The following is an 18,744-nucleotide window of genomic DNA, read 5'->3' as shown; positions in this document are numbered from 1 at the left end:
CTACTGGGTTCCCACCACCCGCTGACACAAGGTAGAAGCCGTTATTGATCTAAAACATTAGAGTTGATAAAGGGGCCTCCATTCATCTAGACCCAGCTCCAGAGCGCTACTGGGAATACTTAAAACTATGTCACTAAGCAGAAAGAGCACTTGAATTTTTTTTTCAAAGTAGTTTTCAACTTCTGAAGTGAGATTTTCTAACTGTACTCTAGTAGAAGTGGAGGGTTCCAAGGAGGTTTCGCAGGAGACTTTTGTCAAGGACTCACAGTGGTGTGAGGATAATAATTGGAGTCTCTTAACCCTTGTCTTTGGAGAAGGAAATGGCAACCCACTCCAGTATTCTTGCCTGGAGAATCCCAGGGACAGAGGAGCCTGGTGGGCTGCCATCTACGGGGTCACACAGAGTCGGACACGACTGAAGCGACTTAGCAGCAGCAGCCCTTGTCTGAGCTCTAGCATGAGAAAAGGGAAAACAGTGAAAGTGTTAGTCACTCAGCTGTGTCTGACTCTTTTCAGCCCCGTGGACCACAGCCCGCCAGGCTCCTCTGCCCATGGAATTCTCCAGGCAAGAATGCTGGAGTGGGTAGACATTCCCTTCTCCTGGGGATCTTCCCAACCCAGAGATCAAACTCAGGTCTCCCACGTTGCAGGCAGATGCTTCACCATCTGAGTCACCAGGGAAGCTGAGAGCCTGGTAAATCGGCTCCATGGATGGAAGGACAGACTGGTGAGGGCATGGACTGACGGAAGGGTGGAAAGATCAGTGTATGGAGGGGGGATGAAGGGAGGGTGGGGAGGAGGGTAGGTGGGTGGATGTTGGGTGATGCTTGGATGGATGGAAGAGTAGATGGATATTTGGATTCACAGATTCCTGGGTAAAGTCCACAGTGAATAATTATGATAAGGACCACCTCAGGCCACTTTGGAAGTGAACTTGCCTAGTTTAAAACTCAGAGAAACTCAGAGAACAGAGTTTGAATAAACAAAGTTGTAGATTATATTTCTAAGGAATAAACGAACTTCTCCTCAGAGGGGAAAAAAAGTCCCCAATTCTATTTACTCCAACAAGGGTACAGATGAAGGAAAGTGCAATTCCTCAGTCTGATATGACAACTCAGCGTCAACATTCTCATTCTCACAGATCTCCTAGAGTGTTCAGATTTGAGAGCTGGGACCAGGCTGCAGGAAGTGACCTCTTAGGTCTCCTTCTTTTAGGCATTTAAGTCATCATTTGGGGGCCACAGACCTCTTTTAGAAAGTGATGGAAACGTCCAACCTGCTCTCCAGAAAAATGTGCACAGTCTCAAATTTTTACAGAAAATGTCCTGAGGACAAGTATCCTCAAGTCCTCCTGGAGCAAAGTGCAAGGAACCCCTCTTCCCCTTACTGGTTTAAAATATTAGTGCTATTCAGCTATTTTAGTTGGTAATGATATTAGCAAGGAAATAAGTGGTAATGATATTCACCAAAATATTAAATCATAACTAAACAATCAACTAAGCAATAACATCAATAGTCAATTCACACCATGACAATGGTGTAATTGACACTCTACTCGTGGTCTCATATGACTCATTTTCCACATAGATGTCAAACTGATCTTTGGAAAGCAAACACCAGATCTTGTAGCTTCCTTGGTTGAAACTCTGATAACTGTCTAGTTCATCTAGAGCAAAACCCACATTCCACAACCTAGGCTCCTTTTAGCTTCAGAAACACAGGCCTTGAAATGGCTTGACTATCTGCTTCTTCAACCTGCTGAATCTTCTGTGTCCTGCCTCATGGTCTGTGCGCTAGCTCTTCTGTCTCTCTCTCTCTCTCTGGAACTCTACTTGTCTTTTCGTACGGCTTGTTCCTCCTCATCTGTCATGCAAGCTTCAGCTTGGCCACCTGCATCCATGTCCTCGGTCATTCTCCACAGCATCCACGTTCATTGCCTGTCACTGTATCAGCCCTGACAACTGATCCCCTGTGTGTGGTCTTTCTCTCCTCACGAGAATACTTCGTCCACGAGGGCAGGGACCGGCTCTGCCCTTCAGCGTTGCACCTCTAAGAGTATTGGGCACATACTACGTTTTTACTGACGCTATGGAGATGCATAGAGGGTTTTGGGGAAGCCTTGGTGTGTGGTTTAACCTCTCCCACTCTTGGAACTTTAGATTTCCCAGCTATAAAAGGATAGCTTGGGTCCTACCCAACTATGGGAGTCAATGACCCAAAATCTCTATGGCCAAGTTCAAGGAGCTGGGCTCAAATCCCAGAAAAATATGACCGGATAGAACAATGGTCAGGAGAACTGGACTCTTGTTCTTCTCTGCCTCTGAGTTGGAGTGGAACTTGGAATCATTTCCTTGCCTCCTCTGGACTTCCGACTCTCTCCAACTGCTAACTGAAGAGACCAGATCAGATGTATTGCAAACTTAGGGCATTCACGCGTACGGAAATTCATTCACGAATCTGCCGAACCCCAGCAACGTGCCAGCCCTGGGGAGGGGTGCCGAGATGGCAGGCATGCGTCTCGCCCTCACGCTGCGCTCACATCCTCTGGGAGGTCTCCAGGGCACAGGTGAGGGTGGCAGGGCACATCCTCACCGCTGCAGCTGGTTTTTCAGCAGTTCTCTCCAGGGACAGGACAGGAGAAACTGAGAGAAAGCCAGGGGGAAAAGGACTGAAAGCCAACAGAATGATATACTGACTCGACAGAAAGAAAGGAGGCTTAGCGACAGGTGAAAGGTGGCAAGACTACACACAGGGATCGGGTCAGCTCAGAGAAACCCGGAGCCGTATCGAAGCGCTGTCATTCATAACAAGTTTGCTCTCATCACCTGGCCCTTCTGAAGGCTCATCATCATTTCTCAAAGCACCTTTCCTTTCAGCTGTCCTCTTTTCTGATGCGGAGCCATCGCCAATTCATTTCACAAAGTCGACTGGGCACCCCCGGCATGGCTGGTGCTGGGAGAGAGGTGGGAAGAAAGCAGCGATAAAGACAGAAATGGTCTCTGCTCAGATGGAGCCTGGAAACAAGTGGAGAAAGACAAGTATGAAGGCGTCACAACACTGATAAACGCAGTGAGGGGCTGTTGGGCTTGATTCGGGTGGTGATAGACCGAATCGTCCAATCATTTCCTAGTGTCAGATTCCTAAAAGCTACTCTAGGTCAACGTCCTTAGAGAAGACATGGATCAAAATGTTTATTGTTCTACTTTGATTTACAGTTCGACATTTAAACTGTCATGCATGCATCCTTATGCAGGGCAAGGTGCACATTCCACACACACACTACCTACTTCATGAACCCCCAACCCTTCTAGGGGGAAGGGACCTCTCTTAGCCTCCAAAATCTCAGAGTACTTTCTAGCCCCCATAATCAATGTGGAGGAGCAACAACACAGCTTTTTTGCTTCTGAGCTTTTCCAGGACTCTATTAATTGCTTAGTTAGAGCAGTTACCATGATGTCATATAGCTGTTTACCAGTCTGCTTCCGCCAGTAGGACTGGGAGTTCCCCAAGGGATGGAACTGTGCCCTGTTCTTTTTAATCTGCATCTCCTAGCTCAATGTCTAAGACCCAAAGACATAAAGATTGCTCAATAACTACCGAATAGATGGGTGGATGGATGCATAGAAGGAAGGAAGAAAAGAAGGAAAGCTTACCTCTCTGAATAAACTGCCATTTCCTATTCAACTTTGCAGAATGTCTAGGACAGAGGCTTGGCATGTAAGAAATACTTAAGTTAATAAACAGCTGCATGACATTTCTAGTAAGCTCACTAACATGAACCCACAGATGTATCCATCATCTGGCACTGTAAAGGAAAACAAAGTGGTCCGGCGGAAAAAGCACTGATGTGGGGAGTCAAGAGATCCAAGTTCTAGTTTCAATTTTGCTACCGGTTTGCTGTTTAACCTCACTCAACTCAGCTTGGTTTAACAGGTTAACTTGCCTAGATTTCAGTTTCTTCATCTAAAAACTGAGCAGATTTTATAAAGCAGACTCTATTGTCTTGGGAAAGGGAAGAACAAGATATCATATTTGTTGCTAGCAGATCAGCTCTAATCAGCCCAGTGGGGCTCTTCTGTAAAGGAGTAATCCTGAGAACTCACTACTGGCTCTACAGAGGCTTAATCAGCTCCAGCGAGAGCACATCACAAACCAGCCTTGTTCCTCCAGAGTCATTCTTCTGGTCAGAGCCCCTGGTTCTCACAGCATACCACCTACACCAGGCCCAAACTGGCTCTGAATGTATCAGGTCCCTCCTCAGATGGTGACAGGGTATCTCTGCCAAGCATGTTCCTGGGGGAACATTTCCCAGACCCTGATTCCCAAAAGTGAAAGTCATTCAGTTGTGTCTGATTCTTTGTGACCCCGGCAACTACAGTCCATGGAATTCTCCAGGCCAGAATACTGGAGTGGGTAGCCTATCCCTTCTCCAGCAGATCTTCCTGACCCAGGAATCGAATCGGGGTCTCCTGCATTGCACGCAGATTCTTTACCAGCTGAGTTAGCAGGGAAGCCTGATTCCCAAAAGAGGGATCCAGAAACATGTTGGGCAGAGAGAATCTTTGAAAGTATATAAGCTCCTGGTAGACCATGCAAATGTGGGAAATGCTCTGGTGGACATCAATGGCCTTTTTGTTCCAAAGTTACTGGCAAATAAAATATATTCTGAACAACTAAGAGATTTCTTAGCCACTCTCTTGAAAGTCTTATAATGTTCATTCCAATTTTCTTCCATCTCTCTCTCTCTCTCCCTCTACTCCTTCTCTTTTGTTCTACCATCTCTAGATGGTTGCATTAGCCACTGGGGGTAGCCTCATCCAGCCAGCCAGCCAGCTAGCCAGCCATCTATTTAGCATTCACTTATATTCATCCTCTCATGGAACACTTACTGAACAGTTACTGTATTCCAAGCAATGCACTAGGCCGTATGGAGAGAGAGAAAATTAAACTGGCCTAGTCCAGTTCCACGACCCTTAAGCTGTGAGGCCTTCAGCGAGTCGTGTCACTTTCTAAACCGAACTCCGAGGGTCCGGCGTGCAGCCCTCGGCACAGGGCCAGCACACAGTAAGTGCTCATTATAAGCTGGCTGCTTTTATGACTGTTATTACTGCTGAGAATGTGTGTTCTCCCTCAAGGGTATATAAACAGCGGATAGAGTATTCCAGGCCCCAAGGTCATGCCAAGGGCTCACAAGATCAAGGCCAGCCGATGGGAGGCCCGCCAATTGCAAAGGAGGGAAAACCAGGCAACAGATATGACAGCTAGGACACTCGAGGCCCGAAAAGGACCTGCGAAGGGGGACCAGGGTGGAGACCCGAGAGGCCAGCAGAGCTTGAGATTATGTGCTGCGGTGCACACACACAACAGACGCTTCGCAAAGGGGCGAAGGACAGAGTGGGAAGGACCAAGGTTAATCCGGGGCTCGGGTTAGAAAGGCCGAGATGTGAGTTGAGGAGGCGTTGACTACACTGTCCCTCCCCCATCCCGTGTTTGGGAAGGCCAGATATCTTTTCCCTTCTGACTTCTTTGCTCAAGGGGAAATGGAATTAACCACTGTGTAATGTTTCTGAGTGTGACGCACGGGCCAGGTCATGTGCTTTGGTTACGTAATGCAACATGCCTGAGGTTCCCAAGCTCTTTCTCCCAGAATCATTAGAAATGTAGCTGGTTCCTTTATCCACTCATGCATTCATTAAGCAAAAGTCCCTGTCACAAAAAGAGCTGGGCACGACTTAACGACTAAACAACCACCCACGTACTTAGATCCCGAGCTGCGATCCTGCACCTCCTAGAGTGTCTGTCTCTGCTTCCTGCAAATGGACTGGAACCTGGGACCGTCTCAGGCTTTCCAAAACTGAAGCAGGGTCATCTCTCCTACTCTTCCATGGCCCCTGGGTTCGTGACAAGTAATGCCGGAAAACATTCTCTTTCTCTTGTTGGAAGAAAAATCTGGGGATGACAGTGCTGGGGATTCCCAGAAGGAAAATAGACTAACAGATGGCTACAGACTCCAGAGTTCTAGTATTTTAATCATGCAGTGATGTGATTAAAATGATAAGCATGACTAAAAGGCCAGTGGTCTATGCCAGTGTCCAGCAACTTGCCTGGAATGGCTTTTGTACAGTGGACATGATGAAACCTGAGCATGCTAGCCATAAGCCAAGATGTGATCATTGAAAAGGTCACTTAGTGAGTGTTTTTTAAAAAAACTATTTATGGCAGCTATTATTAGCAATATTATTAATGCGATGGCTTCCAGCTCTTGGGAAGTACCAATATTCCCTACATAATGTCTTCAGTCAGTCTTTGATGGAAATTCTACCCACTGGTGCTCTGCGTGGGGATAGGAGGCTTTTCGAGGAGACATTACAGCGTATATGTCCAGGAAAGAGCCACATTCTAAGCTGGGGTCGGTCAATGATGCCCAAGCAAGAAGGGGCGCCATGCCCTTTTCCAAGGATGCGTGTGGCTGGGAACGAGCAGCAGACGGTGCCGGGCACTTGGTCCCCGAGGGGCGCAGGCACCATCTAGTGGAGGGAGCCTCGCTCAGACAGGAAGAGCGCTGGGACCACTGCCAGCGCTGCAGCTCTGTCTCAGGACAGTCCTGATGAGGATCACGGGGCCCCAGGGGACCTCGGCTCGACGGGCCTCGAGGGCAAAGACAGACAGAGATGAGCTGCTCCTCACCCCCACTGCTCAGATGAGAAAAATGGGCCCCAAGAAGGAAAGTGAGGGACCCAAAGTCTCATAGCAAGCGGGGGACTGTGCTGGTCTGGACCTGACCATCCCCCCAACCACCCTCCTGCCCTTAGCCCCCTGCGCTTCCTTCTCCAAACCCCACCGCCTCCTCCAGCCAACCCCACTCTGCTCCGAGGTCTCTGGTCCCGAGTGACTTCTCATCACTGCCTCCCTCACTGCCCTGTTTAAATCCTTCCTCTTCCTGCACCCCCCACCCCAGCCCCACACAACTCCCTTCTCCTATTTTGTCTATGTTCATAAACATTCACCCTACATGATGGGGTGAATTTCCTTACTCATTCATCTTCTGCCTCCTCTTCCTTCTCACTCCCCACCCCTGACTCCAGAATATAAACTCCCTGAGGTCGGAGATATCTTCTTTTGCTCCTTGCTTTGTACTGACAGCCTAAAACTGTACCTGGCATGTAGAAGAAACTCACCAGATACTTGTTGAATACTTGGGCAGGGATGGACATAGCTTACTTTGCTCCTTGTTTTTAACCTGCTTTTCTTCGATTCTCTACAATAAGCCCACACTGCTTCTGTGATAGGAAATGATAAAGTGTTTATTCTGTTTGTCTTTCATTTTAGTTTTTGTTTTATGTGAAGATGACAGGAGCAAGCCTTTCCTGAGTGGGGAGGGAGGGAAAGGCAATTCCTAGCTCTGCCAAAGGAGATAAGCATGTCTAATTTATAGAGTTATTGAGAGAATTAGAACTAGCGTGTAGCAAGGGCCGGACACACATAAAACCCATATGAGTTAACGTTTACTGGGTGCTTACCCATGGTCTAGATTCCATTACTAAGCATTTTCCACATGGAGGCCCAGTTAATCTTCAAAACCACCCACTGAAGTAGGAGCCAGTATTATCCGCATTTCACAGAGGGGAAAAATGACGCTTGGTGATGTTAAGCAACTTGCCCTAGGTCACACAACTGGCAGGTGGGAGAATCAGCAAATCAAACTCAGTCAACCTAACTCGAGTTCTACCATCAATCATTACAAAATACGTCCTCAGTAAACATATGCTGCTTTCCCCCATTTCCTGAGAGTGTCAGCTCTTTCTTAGATTAGTCAACCATAGTTTATCCTCCTCCTCCATCCCCACGAGGCTCTAGAAGCGTCTAGAAGGCTTCCAGGGCAATGGGAGATGCAGAGAAAGAAGGAGCCAAAAAAAATAAATAAAACAGGGGTAGGTGGAAATGTGAGTGTGTGTGTGTGTGTGTGTGTGTGTGTGCGTGTGTGTGTGTGCGCGCCTGTGTGTAAATGGTCGCAATGTATTTTGGGTTGTCACAACGATTAGGAGATTCTAGGGGATTCTAGGGCTTCCCTGGTGGCTCAGAGGTTAAAGCACCTGCCTGCAACGCGGGAGACCTGGGTTCGATCCCTGGGTCAGGAAGATCCCCTGGAGAAGGAAATGGCAACCCACTCCAGTCTTCTTGCCTGGAGAATCCCATGGACAGAGGATCCTGGTGGGCTACAGTCCATGGGGTCGCAAAGAGTTGGACATCACTGAGCGACTGCCAGGCCAGGGGATTCTAAGGCACAAAACCAAGGATGTAAAATGCTTCCCAATGCCGGAGACGGTTCCATACAGCAAGCAATGCCCTCGCGGACATTTCTAATTGCTCTGCAAGGCTCCACCTGCCCCCCTGACTTGGCCCTCCCGTCTCTTGTCTTCCCCTCAAGCTCTCCAGGACAGCCAGTCACCGGCTCGCAGGTGGGCAGGAAGAAGGGCCGACGGAGCTCCTGGTGTCTGCACCCTGACTTTCAGTTGCTCTCTGTGTGACCTTGGGAGAGTCCCTAACCCGCTCCAAGTTGCTGAAATGCAGTTGGAAACCTGTCAGCTCACAGATCACGCAGGGATCTAAGACTTCAGCTCCTCCCGTGGCTCTCCAACTCTTTTAAACTTTCTATGACGGAATTCTTCAATCAGGCACAGGAGGACAGACAAAACCCGTATTGAAGCCCGTTGTTTCCTGTCACCTGGCTTCAGGGACCACCAGTCTGCCAATCTTCTTTCATCTACCCCTCTTTCTCCCAACATCCTAATTTTTTTTCCCCTGGAACACTTTAAACAAACAAAACAGACATAACGTCATTTTACCCATAAATACTTCAGTACGCATTTCTAACAGAATAGGATCTTTAAAAATATATAATCACAACACCGGCATCATGACAAAGTTAGCAATGTCAGTCCACTCGAATTCTGTCACTGAGAAATTCACACAGCTCCTCAAAGGAAATCTTGTGGAATCACACAATTCAAGCCCTATAGGGGGAGGGAAGGTGCGGAAAGCAGAGTGCTTCGCTTCCCTTCTCCTTTCCCCTGCTGCTGCTGCTAAACCACTTCAATCCTGTCTGACTCTCTGGGACCCTATGGACAGCAGCCCACCAGGTTCCTCTGTCCACGGGATTCTCCAGGCAAGGATACTGGAGTGGGTTGCCTTTTCCTTCTCCATCACCTCTGCCCAGGGCATTCCTAAGATTGTGGGGAACAGTTTGAAAGCCCTCATTTCATTGCTACCCCCCCCCCCACCACCACCACGCACGCTGAGAACACCGAGGCACAGAGAGAAGCAGTCAGGTAGTCTAGGTCACACAGCGAGTGAGGCAGACCTGTGAAGTTCCAACATCAAAGGACTCCAGCGGGGTCATGCTTAGGCAAAGGTTTGCGCACTCCATCACTGTTCACTGTCTGCAGTGTGAAGAATGATGATAAAGGTGCCTTTCCAGGAACGACATGGCTCTTACAAAGCACTCACAGCTCTCACTTTCTGGATCTTCCCACCAGTGCGGACCGAGGGACTGGGTTCTGATCTCAGCCGAGAGCTTCTCCTGCCATTGTCTCACCTGCTTCTCGTGATAACCTGTGAGATGGGGGTGTGGACTCTGACCACACCTGCAACTCTCTCCCCAGAGGCTCCAGGTCACACAACTCAGAGGAGGCCAAGCCAGGACTTGAGTCCACAGTTTCCGGCTCTCAGTTCTAGGTTTTCAAAGGAGCTAAAGGGCCAAGACCCACAAGTCAGGTCTGAGCCAAGTGTTTCCAGTAAGTGCATCAAGGCATGAAGCAGAGTCGTCAGCGCGGCAAGAAAAAGAGATAAAGAGACACTGAGGGAAAGGGAATTAAATTCCAGAGACTGGGCAACAGGTGAGGGGAGAAGCAGACGCTTGCTGAATTCTTAAGCCCTGGACCAGCCACAGGGAGATGAGGCTCAGGCTGCTTGTGCAGGGGGTCCTCCTACCTGGGGTCCCTGGGGGTCTTCTCTCTCATCTAAGACACCCTGCAGCCAGTGCTGGTGTCAGAGTGATTGAACAGTGAGGGGGTTTGGGATGATAGGAACACGTGCCTTCTTTCAGGAAGGACTAGCCCTGGGCAAAGTGAGGAATGCCTTCCAGCTGGGGTTCCTTCCCTCCTTTCCACCTTATTCCTCAGAAAAAAAAAAAAAATACAGCTCAATACTCAAGCATGATGAGAGATCCATTTGAATTCAGATGTGTGGAACTCCACGTATTATCCCCTTTGAGGAGTGTTTGCACTTTAAAGGAGGTACCAGAAGGTGAGAATGTGGCTTCACATACTAGACCAGCTTTGGAAAAATGGAATGTTAGTGTGTGTGCGCACGTGCGCGCGTGCACACACACACACAAACACACACACACACACCCTACCCCTAGGAACCACAGTGGAATTGGGAATGGAAAGGGGGTCCCTTCTGATTGCAACTCAGAACTAGAACAGTTGAACTTCTCTAAAAGCTCTGCCACCGACCAGCTGGGTAAGCAGGAAGCCCTGCTCTCTACCCCTACCCGAGGCCTCAGTTTCTCCACCTGCAGAGCAGGGAGACATCAAGCAGGATCAGTGGTTCTTCCTGCTGGTGGCCCTTCCACATCACCTGAGAAGGTTTCCAAAAACACCGCTGCCCAGGCCAGTGCCAGACCCTCGACCTCTGAACCCCTGGGAGGCAGCTGGGCAGTAGGAGGTTTTAAAAGCTGGTGATTCTCAGTGCTACGAGATGGGAGTGACTCAACCAAACCATCTCCCAGACGGCCTTGAGAGGAGCAGTTTATAGATACAGTTCAGCTCTCAGCCCCATGTGATGCTGGTCCTCGGTGTCCCTGTTTCTCCACGGGCTGCTGGACCCAGTCCATGCCTGGCTGACCATGCAAAACCCACGTTCCTGAGCCCTCCACCTCTTAGCCTCCAGTTTGCCCCCCTCGGTGTAGCGGGGCGAGGGTGATGCGGCCTCCGTCACCCGATCTGTCCACGTGAAGTGCTGACCGGGGCAACGTGAAAGTCAGGGGGCGTCTGGGGAAGGAGCGAGGGGCATGTGGCCACAGAGCTGTGACCGGGTGCGCTGTGGCCACCGTCTGCCTTCTGTTCCTGAGGGTGGACCCTCCCTCTGGCTGCTAACTGGCTTTCCTATTCATCGGTCCTGTAGTGGCCCTCCTCTGACCCTTAACCCCAAGGAGCCGTCCAAGTAGGTCAAAAAAGAGGAAATCAAAGTGCAAGGAAGGGGTCTGAACGGGCCCAACTCTTCCCCAAGATGCACTGTCTATTCTGGACAGACCCCCCAGCCACGCCAGCGGGGAAGCCCTAACAAGGCATAAGTGGGCTGAAGGCAAGGTGGCGCATTAGGAAAGGCAAGAGGGTTACTTACTGGATCCATCCACCACTCACTGCTCTTGACTGAGTCCCCGGTACGAGCTGGTTCTGTGCCAGATACTTTCTGCCTACTTATTCCCCTGCATTATCCTGACACCATTATGCCCATTTTACAGACGGGGAAGCTAAAGGGGCAGAAAGACAAAGTGACTGACTCAAATCCCACAGTAAGTCATTGACAACAGAAATTCCACGCCCAGTCTGTCTGAAAGATAGTTTGATGGGAAGAGAAAAAGAAAAAAAAACCCAGATATGCGAGTCGCACCCAGAGATCTAAGGAGATTTAGATTCATGTTTTATCCCATTTCATCTGCAAGAATACAGTTAGCACACAGAGGGGCAGAAAAGAGTGGTCCACAGCAGGTCTAAAGAAGGAAAGGGGGGTCATTCCTTCTCTCTCCAAAAGGACTGCTGAAGAAGAAGCGGACACTTGCAGCTCGAGGTCACACCCGGGCTCTATCCACTTTGGACTAAGCAGCTTCCACCCTCTGAGACTTTGTTTCCTCATTTGGAAAGCAGGTGACAACGTCCACCTTGCAGGGTGGCTGTGAGGGTGAACCTGGCAGACAGCAGGCAAGCACCTCGCTCAGGGCCTGGCACCTTGGAGGTGCCGGGAAGAGTCCCTTTCCGTCCTGCCACCACGTGTCCTCAGCCCATAAAGCCAAGGCTTCTTGGGGGCTGAGTGGGTTGTGGGAAGCGTGGGCTGCAGAAGGGAGGAAATAAAAGTCTCTTCTCAGTAGCCTGTCAACTCAGGAGTCCAACATGTAGGACAAAGGAAAGCAGCGTGGCAGAGGAGGTGCTGGAGGGGGTTCAGGTAAATCCTGTCCCCTCCTTGTGAGCAGGGGTCTGGGTCACCGAGGGGTGGGGGTGGGAGGAGGTGGCGGTACTTGTGGGGTCCACATCTCACTTATCTAGCAGGTCAGAGAAACTTTAACAAGATTAACTGCTGCTCGGGGCCTCTGCTCCTTGGAGCAAATTGAGTCTTGTTTTCTTTTTCTTCCCCTTCTTTCTCTGTCAAACTGGAGAGGTATGGTGGGGGAGGGCAGGTAGGGATGAGGGGCAGGGGTCTGGATCCTGCCTGGTACGCTATAAAGGCTAAAGGATGTGTCAATAAGCTCCCCTCACCCCCAGACTTGAAAGGGAATCCCAGGTGCCATGCCCCGGGTTCCTGGGTGGGGGGTAAGGCCTGGGAGTGGAGACGCCCAGGCTCAAATCCTAGCTCCTGCCACTGGGGACCCCTCCCCTAGCTGTGTCTGTCTCCCTGTTGGGCCAAAAAGACAAGATCTGGCCTGGGGGACCTCCGAGGACCCTTTTCACAACAGCCTTAAAGGACTCTTCAACCCTCAGACCATCCACCGTGGGTGGCCCGTTCAGAGGCTCCTGTACACGGGCGCTTTCTAACTTTAGCTTTGCTTTTGCCTGCATAAGCCTTTTCATTTTTATTAATACTCACACACATATACATGTGGGCTTCCCTGGTGGATCAGATGATAAAGAATCTGCCTGCAACGTGAGAGACCCAGGTTCAATCCCTGGGTTGGGAAGATCCCCTGGAGGAGGGCATGGCAACCCACTCTGGTATTCTTGCCTGGGAAATCCCAAGGACAGAGGAGCCTGGCGGGCGACAGTCCATGGGGTCGCAAAGAGTCGGATATGACTGAACAACTGGCACGCACACATACACACACATGTAGAGATATGTGTGTGTATGTGTGTATATATATATACACACATGCATATATATCCCCCCCTCCATTCCCTTTTGGAAAAAATAAAAGGTATGTTTTCTGAGCTTCAGAAGCAAACTGCTCCTTCAGTCTTCTCTGCCTCTCTGAGCGCCTGTCTGAACTGGTGTCAGTGAAGTTTGAACCGGGGTAGAAATAGCATCCCAGGCGGATCTGGGAGCACGGCCCGCCTCCCAGCAGCGGCAAGGCCTGCCTCTGCCAGACGACAGACCCGGTTAACAGCACCATAAAATTAGACCTTTACGAAACCCAATTGAATCCTGCAGCAAAGAGTGATGTAAGGCAGCCTGGCCTGACAGCGAGGCAGCAACCCTCTGCCTGAAATAGCAGTGAGGTCCCTGCTGGGAGATGCCTGCTCTCTCAAGATAGGTGACCAGGGATTCCTAGGAAAGTGGCGACGCCCCGCCAGAGAGTGCCAGCAGAGGTGAGGTGGCCACTCGGGCACCCGAGGTCGCCGCAGGAGGACGTGGCGTGGCACCCTCAGCCAAATCGCCCACCTCAGCCAGCCCTGCCTCTCCCAGTCTGAACTGACACGGAGGAAGGAGCTGCAAAAGTGCTTCTGCAAAGAACCTCTGTTTGTTTGCGTTTTAATTCAAGGAGAAGCAGGTTCTTTTCAGTCTCACAGCCTGCACCGTGTGGAGGATACGCAGAGTGAGCCTTTTCTGGCTCAAGGCCAGGTGTTTACACACCGTCAAATCTGGCTCAGATTCAACTAGGGGAGGGGAAAAAAATCCACCAGAATCCTCGGGAGAAAAGCTCTGAGCTTTCTGGGGCTACACAGCAGCAGTGACTTTTTTTTTTTTTTTCTCTCTTTCTCGTTTTGAGAGGAATGTTATTTCCACACATAAAATGGACCAGGCATTTTATACAAGCAATAATAACCTAACGTCCCCCATCCAATTAAAGTATTTTACTGCACAATCTTTGTGTGAGAGAGTGAATGAGTGCTCAAGAGAGTGTGTGTGTCAAGAGGGGGCTCCTTGTCTGAATTACAGACATTTATAAAGCAGGCTCCTGAGGAATCTCAGGTGCTACATGTATTTGTTTGTTTGTTTTGAAGAAATGCATTTAATACCTTTTCATTGATGATACCTCTATAACCCTGGGCTCTACGCTCTGGAGGAGGTTTCCAAACCCCTGTACCACAGGTATAGACTAAGAAAAAATCAGATCTACTCATTAAAAAAAAAAAGAGAACCTCCAAGTAGCAGGCTCTGTGTTTTTCCTGTGTTCCGAAAGAGAAGTAAACATACCACAGCCCTGAATTATAAGCATCAGCATTACAAGTACCGTCTCCTCTACGCTACATTATAACCCCCTCTGGCTGACTGGGGCTTGGGGGCTAAAACTGAATGAGCTCAGTTTCCCTCTCCTTCCTGAGACGCAAAAAAAAAAAAAAAAAAAAAGAAAAAGAAAGAAAGAAAAGAAAAGAAAGAAGAAGAAAAAAATAGCATGTGATGACGTCAGGCATGGGGGATAGTCACTTTCTGGCTCTCCGTTTGGGGTTTGGTAGCGGGGAGAGCGGAGTTTTGCGGGTATATGCTTACTTAGTAGGCAGCCGAGTTTGGGTCCCCGAAATGGGCTTGATGTAAATAGGACAGAGTTAGCAACATTTGAGAAGGTCCACGACACGACAGAAAGAAGCCGCCGGACTGCCGGGAGAACTCAGAGCTCTCCCTTCTAAGAAAGTGTGTGTAAGGGGGTGGGATCGCAAAACGCCTCCAACACGTTTCCTGGCTGCAGCGATGGGGGAACCCCTACTCTGAGACGTCCGAGGAAGGGGCAAGATTGTTTGTGCAGGGAGGGAATCTCCCAGCCAGAAGAGGCAAAACTTTCCTCCTCTCCTCCAGCGCCGCCCCCCCTTTCCGCCCCCCAGTTTTATTAAAGGCATTGGCATTGCCACAGATTCATTAAGAGGGGGAAAAATGGATGCTGGAGGATTTTCTAAGGTTTGCAACCCTCGCAAAGTGTCCGGTTTCACTATGGGGTTTGCTGTGGAAAGGGGCGGGTGTGAGGAGGGGAACCTAAATTCATTACGGGCTTGTAAAAGTCCCAAATGAGAAAGGTGCCCCGTTTCGTAGCCTAGTCCTGGGAAGACTGGCTGGGTGTGCTTGCGGAAAGTCTCACCCCAGCTCCGAATGACAGGCAAGGGGCTTGGAAAGCGAGAACACGGGACGGTAGTGTGCGTGCGTGTCTGTGGGTGGCTGGGGATGGGGGGTTAATCCCAGAAGCAGGCAGCAAGTACAGAGCAACTTTGGGGCACTTCAAGTACTTTTAAGTCCTGAGGATCACAACAACCTTGCAGGCTTTCAGGGTAACTGGGCTAAGTAAAGCGGGGGTGGGGGGCTCATCTCCATTAAAAAGCCGAAGAAATAAATGGTCCCTAGCCTCTATTCACATGCATCCCAACTGGGTCATCCTCCCCTCCATCCCGAACAGAGACAGTCCATCTGACCATCCAAAACACGATTCATGTGCACAAGGCTCCCCGGGACCAGCCCTCACCAACTGCGGTCTGGGGTGGCCGGGAGCGCTCCCTGCGTTCTTCCCGAGGGATGAGGCAGAGACATCTTCCGAGCGCGCCCATTCCGCAGATGGGGCAAAGTGAGGCTCGCGGCTAGTCCCGGAGCCTCTGAGCCGCCAGCTGACCGGCGGTTCCTGCACAGACACACCCTCCAGGCCCCCCGACCATCCCGTCACCCGCGCCCAGGCACCCGCGCGCCCCTGGGGCCGCGGGGCCGGTGCAGCGCCCGCCCGGGCGTCCTCGCTTACCTGTGATCACCGCCGGAGAGCTCTGGCCCCCCTCTGCTCGCAGCCACACTTGCAGCGTGAACGCGTCCCGGGGCAGCTCGAGGTCGGCTCGCAGGCGCAGCTGCTCGCCTCGCCCGCTGAAATAGAGCGCCCGGCTCGGCGGGCTCGGCTCCTCCGCGGCGCCCCTTGCCTCCCGCTGCTGCCGCCGCCGGGGGACGCGCACGGCTTCCCAGGCACCGCCCGGCGGCGGCGGCGGCGGCGGCGGCGGCGAGGCGCGGCGGCCGCGGGCCGCCCGGGTGGCGCAGGTGGCCGGGCCGGCGGCGGGGCGCGGGGGGCGGCCGGCCCGCGGGTCTCTCCGGGCCCGGCGGGGGCGCTCGGCCAGCCCGCAGCCCAGCGCGGCGCTCAGCAGCCCCAGGCGCAGCACCCAACTCCAGAGCCGCATGTCCGACGGTCCCCCCCGCCCCCCCTTCGCCCCTGCACCGCCGCCCGGAGCTGCCAGCTTTAGGAGCCTCGGCGCCTCGACTTTCTTCGCTTCTTCACCCTTCTTGGGCGAGCCCCCCCTTCCACTTGCTTTTTTCTTTTCTTTCTGGCTTTCCTCCTCAAGGTGTGTGCTCCACTCCCCCCACCTTTGAAAAAATACAGCCCAACTCCTCCTGGTTGGCAATGAATTTCTCTCTCCGCTCCTTTATCTGCCTTATTCCCCCCTCTAACAGCTGGTTGCCTTCCTCCTTGTTTTATTTCATTTTATTTTATATGATTTCTCGCTCTTAAAAAAAAAAAAAAAAGCTCCTCTAAGACACTGATCCGCTGAATTCCCTCCCCCCCAAAAGATGCTCTAATTTATTTATTTTTTGCGTCCTTTATAACACAAGCCACAGCCCCCTTCTCCCCCCACCCCAGTCCCCCCTCCCCTCCCTCCTTCTTCACAAAATGAAAGGAAAGAGGGGGGAAAAATCCCTCAGAAGATGAGTAAACAAGCGTATGCTAATCTGCTCCCGAGCGCTCCACCTTCCCAATTGAATGAGTCCTAGTTAAAACTGCGGGGATCATGACTAATCAATCAGTTTGGAGACGCCGAGCTACCCAGCCGTCCTCCACCTTCCCGTTTGCCTCCTTCGCTCCGCTTCTCCACCCCCTCCTTTTTTTTTTTTTTTTTTAAGAAGACAATCTTAAAGTAACAATTTAATGAAATTCTGTACACACCCCCTTATGGTCCTCCCAGCTCTCCTCATTCCTGCTCAAAACACACATTCCTGTTTTTGTTTTGTTTTGCTTGCTTCCCCCCCCCCCTTCACTCCCCCCGCCTCCCACCTTTTTATTTTTATTTTTTCCTCCTGGCGGGAAGAAAAATCTCTCTTCTCTCAGGATCCCCTTTGCACTTTGCTGGTCAACCTCATCCTTCTCTATAGCACATAAAGAGTCTTGAAACTTGATTCTCAGATTTGTTTTTTTCTTTTTTTCTTTTTTTTTGGTAATGCTGTCTCTTTCTCCCTCTCACTCTCCTTTCTCACCCTCACTCTCTTCTCTCCCTCCTTCCACTCCGTATCTCTCCCCCTCTCCCTCTTTCCCTTCTCTTGCCTTCCCTCTCCTTTTCCCTCTTGGAATCCCCTTAAAGTTATGCAGTGGTGAAGGTCTCCCCCCTCTTTTCGGAGTCCCGGTGCTGCTGGCTTCAGCTAGTCCAAATGTTGTCCCAGAGTCCTCAAGGAATCATCAGAAGCAACTAGGAAAGGCATTTGCTTTCCCGAAGCTGTAGACTCAGCACAACTAGGTCTCTGAATACTCCTGAATACTTTTAAATTGTTAGAAATTTGTTAGAAATTATTTCAGCTTTATATAAAAAATAAAATAAAACACCTATCATTTTGCCTTCTTTTTTCATCTAAGAAATTCAGATCCCTCTGACACTGTTCAAGTCACAGGTAAGGATCTGACCATTTGCTGCTTTGTAGATCTGTTTTGAACTGGGACATATATGTAATTTTTTTTTTTTTTTCTTTTTTTTCCCCCTCTTTGTAGAACTCAAAAGCTCCCCTTATGGCAAAACAGTTGTTGTTTTTTTTTTCCCCTTCCAAGTGTTAAATAAGTTAAAATGAGTTAGCAGCGGTAGATTACAAATTATTAGTTACTGGGTTGTTCAAACAGTACAGTGATAAAAATATGCTGTGTGAGGCTTGCATGTGGATAGTGAGCTGGAAGCCTGCGGGGGGGATTAACTCGACTTTCCTCCCATGCCTCCTGTCTCTCAGGGCTACCCTGGATCCTGCCTAAGAGCTGGGGTCATTCCTGCTTGCTTCGGGAGGGTGAACACTAGTGGAGAATATGTGCTGGTTGAAGCATGCGGATTTGTAGGATGAGCAAATGACTCAGACATCCCCCATAAAAGCCGGCATGTGGTGTGCAGGGATGATGGCCCCTTTCTGCAAACGGGAGATCCCAGATTCAGATCTTCTTGCTTTGGGAAGAACTTGTCATATAGTCTTAGGCTCAGAATGGATGAAATCAGCTTCTCCAGTTATAAAATGGAAATGGCATTATATCATAAATGTATTTCCAGAAACAATGCCATGGAGAAGGAATTTGCCTAGGCAAATCTTTCACTTTCTGCAACTCCAAGTAAAGTATAAAAGTCATGAAGTTGGCATTTAATAATGATACTAATAAGACCTATGTTGAACTCTGTATATTATATACTACAGAATCTCTCTCTTGTCTCAATAGAAATTGGAACCTGACTACTAATTCATCTCGATTACGGCTACTAGGCATTTGGAAACTATTCCTTCCAAGGGTTTCTAAGTCATTGCATACAATAGATTTTGAATATTCCTAGACTTTTT

At 50.1% G+C, this 18,744-nt stretch overlaps 1 protein-coding gene across 2 annotated transcripts in view; it reads right to left on the bottom strand.

Moving 5' to 3' along the window:
• Positions 1-16,349, bottom strand: part of PAPPA (pappalysin 1) — a 257,144-nt gene extending 240,795 nt beyond the window's left edge. The window contains exon 1 of one of the 2 annotated variants that reach the window (XM_065946622.1): positions 15,929-16,349. In XM_065946622.1, coding sequence (XP_065802694.1) covers positions 15,929-16,349 — 421 coding nt within the window. Of the gene's footprint in view, positions 1-9,361; positions 9,569-15,928 lie in introns of those variants that run through there. The other variant, XM_065946623.1, reaches the window with a different exon arrangement.
• Positions 16,350-18,744: the final 2,395 nt, after the last annotated feature.

Source organism: Muntiacus reevesi, chromosome 10 (genome assembly GCF_963930625.1).
Source record: "Muntiacus reevesi chromosome 10, mMunRee1.1, whole genome shotgun sequence".
NCBI classification, from domain to species: Eukaryota; Metazoa; Chordata; class Mammalia; order Artiodactyla; family Cervidae; genus Muntiacus; species Muntiacus reevesi.
The sequence above is the reverse complement of the archived record's forward strand: the minus strand, read 5'-3'. Positions and strand labels throughout refer to the sequence as shown.